This window comes from Pygocentrus nattereri, chromosome 13 (genome assembly GCF_015220715.1).
Source record: "Pygocentrus nattereri isolate fPygNat1 chromosome 13, fPygNat1.pri, whole genome shotgun sequence".
NCBI classification, from domain to species: Eukaryota; Metazoa; Chordata; class Actinopteri; order Characiformes; family Serrasalmidae; genus Pygocentrus; species Pygocentrus nattereri.
Window position 1 is genome coordinate 5,327,585 of NC_051223.1, and position 17,600 is coordinate 5,345,184.

General features: G+C 39.4%; 1 protein-coding gene across 3 annotated transcripts; it reads right to left on the reverse strand.

The window, feature by feature from the left end:
• Positions 1–265: 265 nt before the first annotated feature.
• LOC108431425 (serine/threonine-protein kinase tousled-like 2) lies at positions 266–17,131 on the reverse strand. Of its 3 annotated transcripts, none has more exons than XM_017704554.2 (21): positions 16,802–17,131; positions 13,806–13,888; positions 12,615–12,686; positions 12,069–12,132; positions 11,768–11,811; positions 10,757–10,855; positions 9,381–9,482; positions 9,176–9,268; positions 7,491–7,601; positions 7,166–7,302; positions 5,988–6,140; positions 5,836–5,902; positions 5,520–5,617; positions 5,337–5,418; positions 4,423–4,514; positions 3,824–3,913; positions 2,983–3,152; positions 2,070–2,208; positions 1,771–1,882; positions 1,585–1,692; positions 266–1,175 (listed from the first exon to the last, which is right to left on the reverse strand). In XM_017704554.2, exons 2-21 carry the CDS (start codon positions 13,884–13,886, stop codon positions 1,002–1,004), a joined length of 2,088 nt encoding a protein of 695 aa, XP_017560043.1. In that variant the 5' UTR covers positions 13,887–13,888; positions 16,802–17,131; the 3' UTR covers positions 266–1,001. The 3 variants fall into 3 exon arrangements, with proteins under 3 accessions (XP_017560043.1, XP_017560042.1, XP_017560044.1); XM_017704553.2 differs by having other exon boundaries at positions 16,662–17,131; XM_017704555.2 differs by lacking the exon at positions 10,757–10,855 and having other exon boundaries at positions 16,662–17,131.
• Positions 17,132–17,600: the final 469 nt, after the last annotated feature.

The following is a 17,600-nucleotide window of genomic DNA, read 5'->3' on the forward strand; positions in this document are numbered from 1 at the left end:
TTTAGGGCTTCATACTTCATGCATTTTAGCATTTTAAATATAATGATTTAATAAAAGTGGTTGAACGATTTAATCTGCTTTTAAAAGCAGCTCTTGGCTCAGTTCAGGCTTTTCTTTACTTATTTTGATATCACAATATATGTTACATTGAAAAGTCTCTGAAGGTGTGGAGCACTTTTTAAAAAAAATATTTTTTTTATATTATTCATCAGTGATGTGACTGGATTTTGGCAAGAAAAAGAAAGAAACGTAAAAGTATCAGACAGACATAGAAATGATGTTTTTAATTGGCTGAAAGGCAGTTTTGTGAAACCAAACAAAGCTTTCCTGCTCTTCCACTTGAACTTTTATTGGAAAAAAAAAATGCTGAAAATATTTATGCTAAAAAATTAAGCTTACCATCTTAAAACATGTTCAATTCCAGTTCCAATTTCCAAGAATAAAAAAGAGGTTTGGTAAAATAAACCCTTAAAACAGTTCATAAAATACAAATGTTACATGGAAAAGAAAAACTGACTTGAGCTGAACTTTGGTCATTAAACAAGTAGGACTGTAGAGCTGATTTCCCCTCCCCCAGTATTCTCTTTAAACAGAGCCTTGGAAACGGGGCCTTCGTTTGGGTGCAGTTTCATTCAGAAGTAGATGAGAAACGTCAGCTCAACTACAAGATGTGTCAATCTTCCTTAATCCGCTCCCTTACTTTTGGATGAGCGCAATTACCTGGAGAAGAGTATGCAGAAGTACTACCTGCATTTTTATGCACTTCCCAAGCACTTATGAGGAATTCCGCAGGTTGTAATGCTTCCTTTACAACCTCAAGAGCTTATCCACATCCTCTGCGGTGTATTCAGAACTCATGAAGTTTCTCTTCTTCTACTTCATCACCACCACGTCTCTGTTCCAACAGAAACGGATGTCTGATTTCTCAAGTCTTTGGACTGTTCCTCTCACTCTGAATCAGACAGGGACAGAAACTCTCACGGACTCGGATTGTGTGCGAGTCAGTTGGAGGCACTGCTGTTGTAAGAGTTTGATGTGGATGGCGCGGGGGGTGGCAGAGGCGGTGGTATCCCGACAGATTTGCGGATGTGAGGCATGAGGAAAGGGTCGCTGGCCAGCTGGAGCACGTCGATACGGTCCTCTTTTCTATAGGCCAGACAGCGACGGATGAACGCCTAGAAACCACACAGAAATGTGATCAATAGCTAAATTACAGCCAAGAAAAGAAAAAACAAATCACAAAAATAAGACAGACTCTGGCCCACACCTTTCAAAAAAAGCCTAATAAAAAAAATCTGCTGTCAGAAAACTTTAATGGGCGCTTTGATTTCACTATACATCATTGCGAACTATTAAATTACACATTTTAGCTAACTAATTAATAAAGTGAGCAACACCTGCAACTAATATGGGAACTCATGAGCTACATTAGCCCGACCTTTCATTTGCAAAAATACTTCCCTTCTAAATCTAAAGAAATAATAATAAAAAAAATACAAAGAAATCAACCAGTTAACCAAGACTGCTACAATTGATTAGTCGACTCAGAAGTGGCCTTCCAACAATGTTTCCACTAATCTGTACCTTTGCTTCTGGGGAGACCACTGGCTTGGCAGGGAACTGAACCTCTGTGGCTTTGAGAATGGTGTTCTCCTGTAGAATGTCCTGCTGTGACTGATTATGTCCAAATGGCTAAATGTGGTGGAGAAAAACCGTCAGAATGGGGAACAAAAAGACAGCATTTGTGTGTGTGTGTGTTTATTAAGTTACCTTCCTCCCATACAGGCTCTGGTAGAAGATGACCCCCACCGACCACACGTCCACTTTATTTGAGATTTTTGGTGGCTCTTTCCCCACTACAAAGCACTCAGGGGGCAAATACCTGAAATAATCATAGACAGATGAGGCACTGAAGAGAAGCAATTACACAGCAGCTTGTTTGAAAATACCCAACAATTGAGTCAACAAGTATTCAATATACAATCATGACAAATATGTTGAGACACAAAAGATATTTTATCGTGGACAAACCAAATAAGTAAATATTATAACGTATGTGTGTGACTCACCAATAGGTTCCTGCTCCCTGTGATGTGAGCTCCATGCCATCCACAGAATTATAACTATCGTCATCCATGATCTTTGACAGACCAAAATCAGTGATCTTAATTTCTCCACACGCTGTGCCATTTACCAGCAATATGTTACCTGAAAAACAAAATGACAGAAGAAGATTTTAACAGCCATTGTTATATTAGCTACTGCAATGCTGATGGAGCAGAACATGGCAATATGGGAAAAAATGTGTTTTGATGACTCAAGATATTCATGTAATCCAACAACAAGTTATTTAGGTCAAAATAATAAAGCAATAGAGCACGAGAGGGAGTGCGTTATCGCAAAATAACATCACGGCTGTGATTTGGTCTCTGTAGATAGTTATTTGCCATAACACAAGACCTCAAGTGTTCTATTGCTTATATAACAGTTAAATAAATAAATAAATAAATAAATAGGGCCGTGAACGCGGCGTTTAATATGTTCGTTAGCAATTCCTTCAAATTATAGTTCCTTAACATTTAGTGAATTTAGTGTAGCCTCATTTTCAGAGTCTAAATCGGCTGTCGGTCAACTGTGATCTTGAAAGTGTCCATTTTTTGTTTGTGGCAAAGTAAGAAGTAAAAACGTTCAAATGGCTTGAGCGTCTCTTACAGCTGTCAATGTTATTGCTTAGCAACTGCGTCTCAGCGGAGTGGAAGACTGAAATATCTACGATGTTATGGAGAAACAACAGCGCAGATAGAACCAATCAGCTTGCATGGCCGGAACTAATTGTTGTATAAAGTTCAATCTTTAACTACACATTACAACAATATAATCACAATTTAAGCATTTTGTTTACATCATGCAGCCCCAATGTGCTGTCTAAAACAACAGAAAAAAGTTTAAGCATGGGCTTATGGTTATGTCCCAAAGTCTCACCTGGTTTGAGGTCATAATGGATGATTGGTGGGCGAATTTCGTTCAGGTATTTCAGAGCATTCACGATCTGCATGACGATGGAGCGAGCCTCCTTCTCAGACATCAGCTTGTGCTGCTTCAAGTAGAAATCCAGATCGTTCCCTTCACAGTATTCCAGAACCGTGCAGAACCTACACCAGTGATACCATGAAGTTTAGTAGAAGTGCGTTTCTAAGGAACACTTCTGTGGGGAGATCTGGAGAAAGCCACTCATCTAGGAACAACTCAACACTGCATCTGCCTCCAGATAAGAACGTCTGCTAAATCATGTAATACAGCAAAACGTGAGTCGAATTTTTGTTTTCAAAAAAAGGTTGTTGGCTACAAAAATAGAAGAACAGAGTTTTGGTTGCATCACATGGATTTGTTTAATGTCATCAGCAGCTCACCTGATTCAATTTGATGAAGTATTTATTGGCTACTGGCCAGTAAGTATGAACACTAGGCTTTTGTGCAGAGAGCTCTGGAAATAGGTATCTTTATACACATCAAATCACAATGTGTTCTTTGTATTTAATCTAATGGTAGTGATTGTTGGAACAAATAAATACTTATTTTACCAGATCATTTTGCAGAAAACACATCACAAAAGTGAGATACTTTTTCCAGTGACGATTAAGATTCAGTCAAAGATACTTTACACTCAGATTATGGTGGTCAAACTTTGAAATTAGAAAAGAATGCAAAATAGAAGCATTTTTACCATCCATCCATCCATCCATCCATCCATCCATCCAGGCTGTTAACAACAGAACCATTTTCCCCCAATCGTGTCACCCAGCGAGTAAAAGAATGAACTTACGAGTCTGTGTCTAGTGAGAAGTAGTCATAGAGTTTGACTATTCTGGGATGATCCAACTCTTTGTGGATTCTGTATTCTCTGCATGCATGCCTGGAGAACAACAGTTAATAAGGACAAGCTAGAATATCCACTCTTCACTCTTGAGAACAACACGTGCCAATTCCATCAAGTATGGATTACGCCAGTCATGTTACATAGTTCCTGTCCATTTCAGTCAGATCTTTCCCCTTAGAGTCCAAGCAGAACACAATACTAACATTTCTACATTCTACAGCTGTAGGGTAGCTGTACCTGACACTGGGACAGTTTGACTGACCAGCAAAATCACCAGACTACAAACTTATTTCTAATTTTGGAACAGCAGGTGAAATGGGCACATACAAAACTCCAGCTGAAATGTGTATCCAGTCCACGGAAGAGTCTCAAGAGACTTGCGTAATCCTTATCTGACAGGACTTGTAATTGTGCTAAGGCAGTGGGATGTGTAACCAAGTCCTTTGGATTAAATGATGCCTGATGCATGCAACTAAATTGCCTGTAGAGTTTATCTATCGATACAATAGTAAATATGTTAACAGCAGCAGAAAAAAGTCACTTACTTGTGATAGTTCTCCTTTTTCTCCTCCCTCCAGTTCTTGTTCAGCTGGTGGATTTTCACAGCCACGTATCTCTGCTCCGTAAGGTCAAATGCCTGACGTTTAAAAAAAATATGAAAATTGCTGATAAATCTTTGACAAACTAATAACCTACAAAGTAATTAAAGTGTCAACCCAACTTTCAGGTAGCACCATGCCAAAATAGCAAACTGTCAACCTCCTGGAAGAAGTACATTAAACTAAAGTTTTAATTTTAAAACATTTAAGACTTTGTGTGATATGTCCATTAATAATAGTGATAACAGAACTAGTTTTTGACCAAAAAATAAAAAAAACTATGATAAAGGCCTTAAAACCACCTAATGTTTTGGGATAGTCATAGGTTGGAGGTTAGAGAACCAGCTCTGTGACTGGATGGTCACTAGTTCGATCCCCTGAGCCGACAGTACGTGACTGATGTGCCCTTGAGCAAGGCACCTCGCCCCCCAACTTCTCCCTGGGCGCTGTGGATAGGGCTGCCCACATGGCAAATGTGCCCACTGGCCCCTAGTGTGTGTGTTTCACTGCACGGATGTGTTAAAATGCGGAGGTGAAATTTCCCTATTGTGAGACTAATAAGGGTCTCTTAATCTTATGATTGCAGGACCTGCGACCTGAAGTCTTTCTTCTTTTCTCTTTTAATGCAGATACAGCAAATCTCATACTTACTAAACACACATACGAGCACATGGACACAAAAGCCATAAACAAATCAAAAACACACACACAAATGAGATATAAGGCAATGCAACATTTATCTGCAAGTGCATCTGGGATGGGGCACTTCTCTCTGGGTCCATTAGCATCATCACAGCAGATAAACCGCGAACGTACATCTCGTCACAATAAAATAACGAACTTTAAGACGTGAATCTCACTTTGTAGACTTCACTGAAGCCTCCTCTGCCGAGCAGGTGTAGCAGCAGATAGCGATCGTTTAGCGTGGGGTGATCCTTAAACCTGCAGTTGAAGCACAGAGGGGTGAATATTATTTGCTGTATTGCTTTCAGCAGAATCTGAATAAGAATAATGGGAGGAGCGCATGTGTGTGTTTGTCATACTGAGAGTTGTCCTCATTGTGTATTCTCTTCAGCTCGCGGATGTGGAGATTTCGCACTCGTTCCAAGCGTTCCAACTCCGCTTGAATCTCTGCTTCTTCCTGGGAAATGAGTCGATGTCAAAGATATAAACCTCTCAAATGATTCAATGAATCATAAAATCACATTTCTCCATGTCTGGATTATTCTGGTGATTCAGAATTATTTTTAAATCTACATGAAATGTACAAATGTGATTAAATAAACAGCAGCCATAAAAACCAGACAGACAGTTATGGAAGTGAGCTGCCAAATGGGAGTTGCAAAAGAGAAAGAATACCTTTTTTAAGTAACCAAGTCTCAACTTGAAAATCTCCTCTTGCTCATGATACTCTGCAAGAGACAGCCTGTGAAAAAGACATTCCATTGTTAAACATCACATACGGCCAAGAAATTGCAAAATACAAAACGACGGAGATGTAGTGTGCATACGCCTCGTTCTCCAACCCGTTGCTTTTGCTCTTCCGTTTGTTTGGCTCCAGGCTAAGGGGCGGAGTTTGAGCCATGGAGGGCGGTTTCCTCTTCCCTAACAGCTTCCGCTGACGCTCAATTTCCTCGCGCTCTGCATTGATCCGCTCCTGCTGCCTGTCAGCATATAGACAGAACGTAAGGACACAGATCCTCACTCAGTAGGGAATTTAACCAAGTGTCCGACCCGTTCTGAAGAAGGGATACAGCATTCCATTCACAAATGCAGGGTTCCCACAGCTTTTTAAATTCAGCTTCTTAAATATTCCCTTTTAAAAACTTTTGACCACAATCCTATCTAATTATTCGATTAAGAAATAGTAGGGATGTGCATAAGCACTCAAGTACTCCATTGACTGTCTTAAGTGCCAACATTCAAATACTGAAATCACTATTAGGGTATTTAAGTTTTATTACTGAGAAACTACACAGACCAACAACTGAATACACTGTAATATTATATCTTAACAAAACTGTCAACTGCGAACATTTTGCTCATATAAAAGTAAGTACTGGAATATTTGCCATTCCGAAATGCAAGTGCCTGAACAGTTGTGATGACATGATTGAGAAGGCAAAAAAAGCCCAGCTTGCAAGCCTAGGCTGATGTACAAAAAAGGTGAATATATATCTCTATTAAATTAGCATGTTGGCATTGTATCCACTGAACACCTGTAGAAAGCATGAAGCCCCCATCAGCATCCAGCACTAGTCTTAGCTCATTAGCTCATCTGAGGCAGTTACTCACCCATAAAAATACACATATCCCCCTGGACTATTTTTGAATAGTAAAACTTGTCTTGAAATTCCTCTGTGATATGCTATTTTTAGTGCAACACCAGTGCTGTCCCCTAAAAAGCCACAGCTTCAATTCAGTCGCACTTTTTTGGTGTTTTATCCTTTTCCACGGTTAACCGGATATCTGTTCACACACTCCAATATCAAAATTAGGCGGAATGATTATCAGAGATCTTAAAGTTTAACTTTTCCCAAACTTTTAACCATTTCACTACAATGCATCTGAAATAAGTCATCTCCAGGCATGGGAATTGAGATTTCCAGGCCTTGCAGAATCACAGAACCCCTGTAAAGAAAAGAGAGAGAAACAGATAAACAACAACAAAAAAAGAAAGGAAGCTCACTTGATGAGGTTCTGAAAGGCATATCCGTCTGTCCACTGCTCAGTGAATGAGGCACCGTGCCTGACGGTCGTGAAGTGTCCCAACCTGAGCCGGTCCTGCATGCTCTTATCCCGGCAAGCCATTTTCTCCTGCTTAGACTGTGTACACACACACACACACACACACACACACACACACAGGCTCAAAATCACCAAGATAACTACACACATGCAATTCTGGAAATGCTTTCAATATACTTTAATTTGGCTTGTCGTCAGTAACTCAGAACACTTTCTGAAGATCTGACACCTGAGGCTCTGTGCAAAACACTCATAGGTTTACGCACCTTTTCTATGAGAAGCTTCTTGCTCATGGTGACGCACTTGTTGAGCCGCTCCTTAAACCGTTCTAGCATTTTCTGCTGCTCGTCGATCTGCCGCCTCAAATCACAGTTCGCCTGGAGACAAGAGAGAGCGTTATTCAGGAGAGCAGACATCAGTTTTGCTGGGTCAAAAACACTCATTTCTTGGCAAAAAGATTCTCCACTCACATGTACAGTTCTGAATTATATCAAAATGAATGAATGTGGGAAAATTTATTTGATTATGCACTGAATCATATTCTAAAGAATCGCAATCGAATCCATCCGTTGTGCTGTTAAAGATTTACACAAATACGTCATATGAAGATAAAGGTAACATTTCAGATGACAGGCTGCTCATTACTATTTTATAAAGGAATACTTAAGGTAAATTAATTTTCCAGAGCGTTTGTATTTGTATATTATAAATATACGTATAAATGATCTCTTATTTTCTGCACAACATTGTTTTCATTATTATTCCCTTTTTAGGCCATTTAAAACAAACAGCTAGAAAAAAAAAAAAAAAAAAAAAAAAAAAAAAAACAAACACCTCACCAAAGAAAATTTTGCCCCAAAATAAAATATTTTTCAGCTGAAAGAGAAATGCAGTTTCACCAGTAGTAGAGAAATGGCATCAGTGTAAAACTTTCATGGTTTCTATACAGGACATTACAGAACACATTTAAAATCTGTGTTCATGTATCAAAATTTGCTACAATAGCCATAAATTTCTCTTCTAAAGGTTTAATACTAGCAAGAAAAATGACAAATGCATTATATTAAGATACTTCACCACAGTTTCCTTTTCACATCACGATACTTTGTTTTTCTAAGTTGGAACAGACAACACAGAAACCATGTTGCTCCATATACAAACAAAATAATAACACAACTATTGATGATTTTTACTCAATGCATTACAAATTCCACTGCACAAAACATATCTAATTAGGCTTATGTTCTAAAGAAACAAGTAATCAGCGTTTAAGTACTGAGCACATCCAAAAAAGCATACTGTAACAATTTCTCAATAATAATAATAATAATAATAATAATAATAATAATAAAATACCATCATACTGCTCATCCACATTTGATACCACTTGAAAACATGACATCCAGCCTGATATGCCGAATACAGTAGAACAGAAGCACAAAAAAGTCTCTGCTAGCATGCTAATGCCATCTGTAGTTAGTTTTTGAAAGAAAGAAAGAAATAAAAAATGGATTAAATTCACTGTTGACCTACTGTTCCATGTTGATAAGCAAACAGGCATTTTTGGCACCTACTGTACATTCTGTAATGTTTTTATTAAGCTTTTTCTCCCAGTGTACCCTGGGTTTTGTTTTCAGTTTCAGACTGAGATTTTCATTTCGGGGCATTCGTATCTATTAGTATTTACTAAGTACTGTTAATGGACTTTTGTCAGACTCACTGTCAGACAACGAATGACCATCAATAGACCAAAAGAAATGAAATATTTACTGAATATGTATTGCCGCTCTGAAAGCCACTCCTCACCACTCTTTCAAACACATTAAAGATACGATACTTCCATGAAGACAGTAGACTGGGTCATAGGAACCTTTGTGGCACAGTTTAGAGCTGTAAGATCCACCCTGTATTAGGGCCTGTGAGACCGGCCCCTAACTGTACTACAGCTTACTCGCAACAGGTCGTCTATTCTGCCTTCCTTCTTCTCCAGGTCGGAGTTCTTGTTGGTTTCAAGTGCGAGGAGCTTGTCCATTGTCAAATCGGTCTGCATCCACAGTGAAATGGAAATAATGACAAAGATCAACAAACAAAATAAATAATCAGAACATTTATCAGCAGCTGAAGGTCGCTGAGCACTAGAACATTTCAGAGCTCACCTGTGTAGCTTTGTGAGCGCAGTTTGCAGATAGAGGTTTCCCCAAACTTACAGCGAGATCCATAGTTACAGAGCTAACGGAAGGAGGACTGCTCTGCTGAACCTAATCGATGAAAGCACAAGAAAAAGAAATGGTGTTTGTAGGTTCATGATGATGATGATGATAATAATAATAATAATAATAATAGAAATATTAACAAAAATCCACAACATCTATAATTCTTAAAAGCTTAAACATTACAAATTGATTAACAGGAATTAACAACCATTAACACCATAAAAGGAAAAAATAATAAATAATACATTTTACTGAAATATAAAACACAATAAAATAGAACTCCAGGAAGGAACTGGTCCTTTCTGATGCAAAATTATGCAAGTGTGTGATATTTTTGAGCATCTCTGGCTTTGAGTCTCTCTTGTTAATGCTGCTCATGATAATAAATGTGAAACAAGTTACATACAAACTCGTCACTGAAAATCTGAAACAGAGTAAGTGTAGCCTGTGTGCCTCGACAGTGACATATGTGGTGTGTCACACCCAGTTTACAGTCAGCCTTTGGCAAGACAGCAAAGCTTGGGAAAGTGTGTGACAGCAAACAAGCAGCTTGGCAGAAACTTTAGAAAAGAAAAAGAATCTGAGCATTACAGCAGCACAGACTTTCTGAAAGAGTTAAACAAGCAGTGCAGTTACCCTCTGCAAAATATCCAGCAATAGTGTGGTGTTTATTAAACTATGAACGGGAGATTTATAAAGTATAAAAACGGTAAACTAAAACCAGCGTCTCTGTGTTTAACCAAAAATACCATCACTACCACTCCTATATGAAGTGTGTCAGTTTAATCAGCAACACGATATTAAAAGAAACTGATCTGGTCAAAAGAATCAAATTTTTATAATATTTTATTACTGCAAGAAAAAGAAAGTTTCCATATATTCTGTTTCAATGTTTGCAACATTCTTTCCAGATGACATCAGCAGTACTTATGTAAATTTCCTGTCTTTGCTTGGGGGTCATGTAGCACATTGTACTATTTTTCCTCTAAACTCTAATAATCAGCAATTAGAATGAGCACATATTTATTTAATTATTCCTAGCAATCTCACACACACACACACACACACACACACACACACACACACACACACACACACACACACACACACACACACACACACATTTTCTAAGCCGCTTCTCCCTCAGGGTCACGGAGGTGCTGGAGCTTATCCCAGCGGTCACTGGGTAGTCTAAATACTAACAATTTTTATTGTCATTTATATTTATTACATAAGAATAATATTAACAATAGTTACAGACCTATTGATTTTTGTTAGCTACCACAGATCTGAGTGAGTGTGTGTGCATGTGTGCTCACCGGCGCTGCAGGGTTGGAGAGCGAGTGTTGCGGAGAAGAGCGGACCAGCGGTGGGATTCCCCACGCCGGATTGGTCCCTGGACCACTGCCCCCCGCAAACTGACACAAAGCGACAGAGGCAGAAAGAAAAAAAAAAAAAAACAGACAGAAAACACAACAAACAGATTAAGGCTGTGTTCAGATTTGGCAGTTTTGGACTGAGTCAAACAAACCCTGGTGCAATCGCTCTGTTAGTGCGTTTCAGGAGAGCAAGTGAGAACCCTGCTATGCAAACTCTGGTGTGCCCCAGAAAAGTGGATCAAGACGGCCTGAGCAGGTCGGTCTCTGCTCTCTTCAGTTTCAGTTTCATCTGTACGTATGAACGTAATGCACAGCCAAAGATGTCTAAACGGACCAAAGGCAGAACAAACAGCAGTCTCCTCTCTGCAGAACGTCTATGGTATGTGGGAAGGACGAGTTTCTGGTGCTGTTTTGACATGTGTGTGTTTTCTTCATAAGCTCTCAATTGGTTATTGCAAAATGGATAGTTTCAGTTTTAAAATGAGGCTGAGGCATGTTTGAAGTCATTAAAATGCCTCACACCCATTTACTGCACACATAATTCATTATGTATTAAGGTGCCAAAGTCTCTCCCTTTTGTAAAAGCAGTAAGCGACTCAAGGCTGTTACAGGGAACTCCCCCTGCTTTGCTTTGTGCAAAACCATGGTAATGTAGAGCATCTTGTGGCTTATTGTTCTACGATCACAGATACATAATTAAAACCAACAAGCCCAAATAGAACAAAGAACAGCATGATTCAGAAAGTTTGGTGGTCTTTTTACATCTTTTGGCCCAATGTTAAATACATCAGTGTGAATAGTAAGCAACGAGAACAACATCCGTTTCTGCTTTGGTCTGGACCAAGCGAACCGAACTACGAGTATAAACGCACCCTAAAGAAAAACAAAGCCAAAATGAAGCAGAGGCTGACATTTGCCTACAAACACAGAACACTCCAACCAAGTACTCACCTCAAAGTAATCACTGATTTTAGGCCCTCGTGTTCCTCCTTTCACTGTGAAATACAATCACAAACTCAATTCCATCATATTTCATTTGTTTAGTGTAATCAATATATTAAATTTTTTGCAATTCATCAGCAAAACAAAGCACTGTTGTACTAATATAAGTAAGAAAAAAAAAGAATTAGTTATTCCAGTGTGTATTAAACACAACAATATATTATTTATGGCTTATTGCTATCGGCCCAAATGCATTCCCATGTCATTCAATGCATTTTGGATTAAGAAAATCAGACAAAAAATGATTTACCCTGGTCATAAGTCTCTCCTTTTCTTTTCCTTGCTCGCTGCTCACTGTTCTTCTTCTCAGGTGTCTTTGGGTGCCAAAGACACAAAAAGGAATGCACGTTATTATAATGGCAAAATTTCATCTTCATCCAATGAGACTAATAAACTGAACAGGCTCTCTGAGTAAAAATGTTGAGATTTCTGTCAACAGGAATTGTTCACATAGACATATGCCACATAAGGTTTGGCAACCGTTACTGGATGTGTATACCCTGTCCGTACACTTAAAAGAGGAAACCCCAGCAAGTGACATTTCAGCTTGACAACCCACTGGGGAAGTTGTTGGGCTATGAGCCAGTTTCCAAGAACTAGATCAAGCCTAAAGTTCTAATGGTAATTCTTCATTGACCCAGACATTTATTCTAAGATTGTGCCTAATCCACATCCGGGAACTCTGCACTAAGAGTTCACAGTGTTTATTAACATTTCATAGACCTTCAAGTCCTTACTGCTTAATCAGTAAGAGTGGTTAATTAATCAGTGATTCTTCTGTAATGCGTGCTCTCACCTCAAGCTCTTTATCACTTAAAGACCCACCACTGCACAAGCTTTGATTGGACGACTCGTTGTTACCAGTTCCCTGCAAGAAGAGGACAAGATGAGCTCTTCGAGAGAGTATGTTCAAGAGACAGCACAACACCACTTTTACTTCTCCAATACCGAAACCTTGAGTGTTGGATTCGTTCTCTCTTCATTCAGATTGGATTAGTGCCATCTCTCATGTACAGCGTGGCCCTAAACCTTCAGCATCCAGTCAAATCTAATTGTATAATTCTCACACACCAATTTCGTAGACAGTTTCATTAATAAAAGTGATTTTAGGGCATAATCACATTTAAAAACTAAGATGCTCTGTTAATTTTTCATTTAATTCTTTCCAGTCAATGTCATTTTAACACTATAGTCAGTGGGACTTCAAACTCAAAGATTCACAAGCCAGTGAACGCTATCAATTTATTGCCTCTCTCCTGAGACCCTCATGAATTAGGGTCTCCGTCAATTAGATATGTGAATGAGCTACAGGTATGCTGGTGCTTGATTCACACTGAAGCCATTGTTTCGTCATTTGCTTTCAAGTCTCCATTTATTTCCATGTTGTAGTAAATTTTCATGAATCAGACACAGTTTTTCGTAAAGGTGGTTAAATCTGAGCTACTTTTACGCCCTTTTGATGAATGAGGACCACTGTGTTAATTTTATGAACAAAAATTATGCATGTAAAATATTAAGCATGTAAAATACATTCCTCAGCTCATCGACTCGGATACTGAGGAAGGGAGAACAAGAAATGCGCGCTAAACCTGTAATTTCAGTAAAAAGTGATTCCAGCAAGTTCTAATTAGCTTGATTTAGCCATGAACAAGAACTCTGAAGGTTTTTGTAAAAATCTTAGGGCTTGTTTTTACACCTGCTGAACTAGATCAAAATCAATAACACAATCAGGACAAAGCTTTGCGATCTTTTTACCAGCATCATTGGATAAAGTTAGTTGGAAAGCACACCACTGCCCTTACTTCGAACTCCAATTTCACAAGAAATGAAGAACCGCTTCAAAAATGTCAAACTCCATTTGTTTCCACCCATATTTAGCGCAAATTCCCTCATGGCTGTCCCCACACGTGTATTCTCGTCACAAGATCACATCTGGCCTTGCAATACTTGTTCTGATGTTTCACGAGAGATGGTTAATCAAACAAACCTTGGCCACACCAACTCCTGTAAACCGGGCTTCCAGCAATTCCTGACGTCGTGGGTCCAAACTATACAGCTCTTCCATCATCTCTACAAACAGAAGACAAAACAACAATTACTCAGCTCTCTCACACACACACACACACACACACACACACACACACACACACACACACACACACACACACACACACTTATACTTCTGGGTCGCAGGGGGTGCTGGAGCCTATTCTAGCTGTCATCGAGCACAAGGCAGGATACACTCTGGACAGGTTGCCAGTCCATCACAGGGCAGACAGCCAGCCATATGCATCAATTACTCGTTATAGAAAATCCAAAATAATTTCTTTACATGCAGAAAACACTGCATGTAAAACATGAAAGCTTAGATTAAATCCAGCACCTCTCAATGAAGGAGACTGACCTCAGGCGAAAGACACGAGTTTACAGCAGATATAGGCCATTGCCAACCATCCACTGGCATACGGGCCATTCTTATCCTCAATACAAAACACATAAGCAGGACTATGACTGACATTATAATAATAAAACAGCCCAAAGCACTACATAACATTAAAACAATATGAAAACAACAGAAGCAATCACAGCGGAAATAAAAGCACCAGTAACGGAACATCACTCAGCCAAAATAAATAGCAGCTAGGAGTGGGCAATATGGCAAAAACATAATATCGAGATACTTCAAGACATGATACACGGCGTACATCACGATTGGTGTGATAAGCTAGACCTAACAAAGCAAGCACCATGCCACATTTAAAACCTGCTGTCTTTCTATTAAAACATGTAATTGCTTAGTTGTCCCCAATAATGTGCTCAGAAAAGCATATTAGGACGTAACTTATAACGACAATGATAATATCCCATTATATTGCTCAACACCCATGAGCACACAGGTCATCGATACGCATGACTACAAGCACACTACTGCAAACCTGTCTTGAACAAGGTCTGTAAATATCCACATGAAAGTATTTTGGGATCCAGAGCTACTGTGCTCAGTGGCATCAATAAAACAGATGGTAGAACCATATTCTGGTCGCGTCAGCTCAGCTGTTAACTGGAAGGCATGACGTAAGCGCTGCTTAATTTGACAAGACATTTAGGTTAAGCAAACTGAGAACTTCAGAAAAGCTCCAGCAACAGCGACAAACCTACTGGATCTATACAACTGGATGCAAGAGCTTTCTGCTCAGTTACATTTATGGCCTTTGGCTGACGCTCTTATCCAGAGCGACTTACAATTTGAACATTTTACACAGGTAGGCGAAGGTAGTGTTAGGAGTCTTGCCCAAATAATTTACAATAAATTAGAACATCCTCGCAGCATAAAGCCCATACAGTTTCACTCTACCTAGTTACAGCGACAAAGTAATAATCCTTGTACCTTTAAACATAGGTTTAAACCTTAAGTAAGACTTGGCTCTGCCAATGTGCACGGCCTTATTGTTAAAGCTCTAAGTAACTTTCTTAAAAAAAGGTTGCTTGTGACCTTAAAGAGGAATTCCACTGATTTTTCAAAGATTCTTCATAACAAAATGTTTGAGATGTGAACAAAGTCATTCAGAGTGGTTTGGCTATGAAATGCTCAGTTCTAGAGAAAGGAAATGAGTCAGAATTGCTCACAGAGGTGGCGAGCCAGACGTCTAATGCTTCTGAAAGTGCCCTCAGAGAAATGCATTAATGAAATGGTTAGATATGTGCTGCCTGATGCCTGAGATAGTTTTGTGGTAAGATACACACCAGTGAATACACACACACTATCCTATCCACGGCACCTGGGGAGCAATTGGGGGTTAGGTGTCTTGCTCAAGGACACCTCAGTCATGGACTGTCGGCACTGGGGATCGAACCGCCAACCTTCCGTTCACAGAGCCAGTTCTTTAATCTCCAGCCCACGACTTCCCCATGGTTCCTGCTTTGACACGTATTTCAATCCATTCATGGGATGCATGCAGGGTGTTGTAAGGCAAAGCAGAGCTCAAAGAAACCTTATTACTGAAGACATGCAGGAGTTCACTGGTGGTTTTGGATAGTAAATAATAAAATGGCTATATGTGAATTGTAGAGACTGTGACTCCTGGTTAACCACCAGGGCAAAGGCATCTGGTTTCTCTACAATGAACCACTTTGTTTACATCTCAAGGGCTGAATTATTCTGAAACTCTACGAAATTGGAGGAATTCCTCTTTAAGTTGGCTGCTAGATTTACTGCAATATGAGGAGACAAGCTTTCAGCTGAAGGCTGCTGCCGCTGTCAGAAAGTCTCAACAAGTAGAAAACGTTCGAGTAAACTTGACTTGAATGGCCAGCTACGCGTGTAAATTCATTAAATAGTCTGATCTATTTCAAAGCTTTAATATTTAGTCAGCCAGCTGTCTGTCTAATCTATCAAAACTAGTAAGCTGCTAACGTTAGCTAGACAGGCAGGGCAATGCCAGCGAGGAAACAAACCTGCTAGCCAGCATGCTAAGCAGTGAAGTTACATCAATTTCGCAAGAAAAAAAATATTTAAGCACATTTTGAAACGCGGTTTATGCCTTCATTAGGTCACACGTTACGCTATCAAACAAGCAAAGTTTAAACAAGTTAACTTTAAATCGGCGCTATAAGAATTTAGTCCTCAAAGCACAAAGCTAAGCTAGTTAGCGTTAGCTGCAAACTATTTTGTTTACCACCTGCAGCCTTCGTGTTTTACCGAAAACGTCTGGAGAATTTGGAGATATTTAAACAGCCAGGTTGAGTTTTGTTCCCTGGTAAGCCCACGCTCGTCGGCGGGGTGTTAAATGTGCGACTGCATTAAGCGAAAATGTGTTTTGTGTGAAGAGAAAACTTTGCTAGCCTGTTAGCGGAGCAGCCATGTTTCTCGCCTGCCAGCCAGTTGAAGAGTCGTCGCCTGGCCGCTCTGCTGCTTTTCACATCTGGAAAAGACACTCAGCCGCGTTTCTCTGACCCTTTTAATCCACGAGGTTATTCGCTTACACATAAAAACGATGTCATAACACTGTCCTGCCCATCAGCCCGTTTCGCTTGGATGAAGTAAATGTCCAGAGGATGTTGTTAGGGGAAGCAGCAGCGCGGAGGGAGCCGGAGTTCATTAGACACAGTCCGGCCACCCAGGAGAGAAAACAGTGTGGATCCAGGCAGGCAGGCAGCGCGGACTCCGGCTCTACAGGCTGTACAGGCTGCTGCAGGTCTGATGCACATTTCTGATGAGGCGTCAACTCGTACGGGTGACTCAGTAACACTGTTTCACAGCTGTGGAGGAATTCTGTGTATGGAAGTCCATTCCCAGCGCCGGTCAGGCAGAGGAGGGAAAATTAACTATCTATTTCTCTCCTTCTCTGACTGGAGCAGCAGTCAACATTTTGATTCAGTGTCCTGAAAAAAAAGACTTTTTTTTGTCATTAACGTCTTTTGTGGAAATAATGGAAATGCTTCATAATACTGACTAAAAATCATTTTCTCATTTTTTTATTTCCGTCAAAATTGAATTTTGACGCATTTTCTCAATTATTGAAAACATTACCTGGAAATAATGACTTATTTTATTACAATGACTTATTTTGTCAAAATAAACATTTTCTCAATATTTTAACATATTGTGTGGAATTATTTTCTTAAAATATTAGCTAATTATTTTTGAAAGATGTGATGCTAAAGCGTATTTTGATGTAATTTTGTCTAAATGAATCCCAAGACAATCAATTATTATTTGGAGATAAGATAAAAAGCCAATATTTTAAGAAATTAAGGCAATTTTGAGAAAAATAAGCGATTA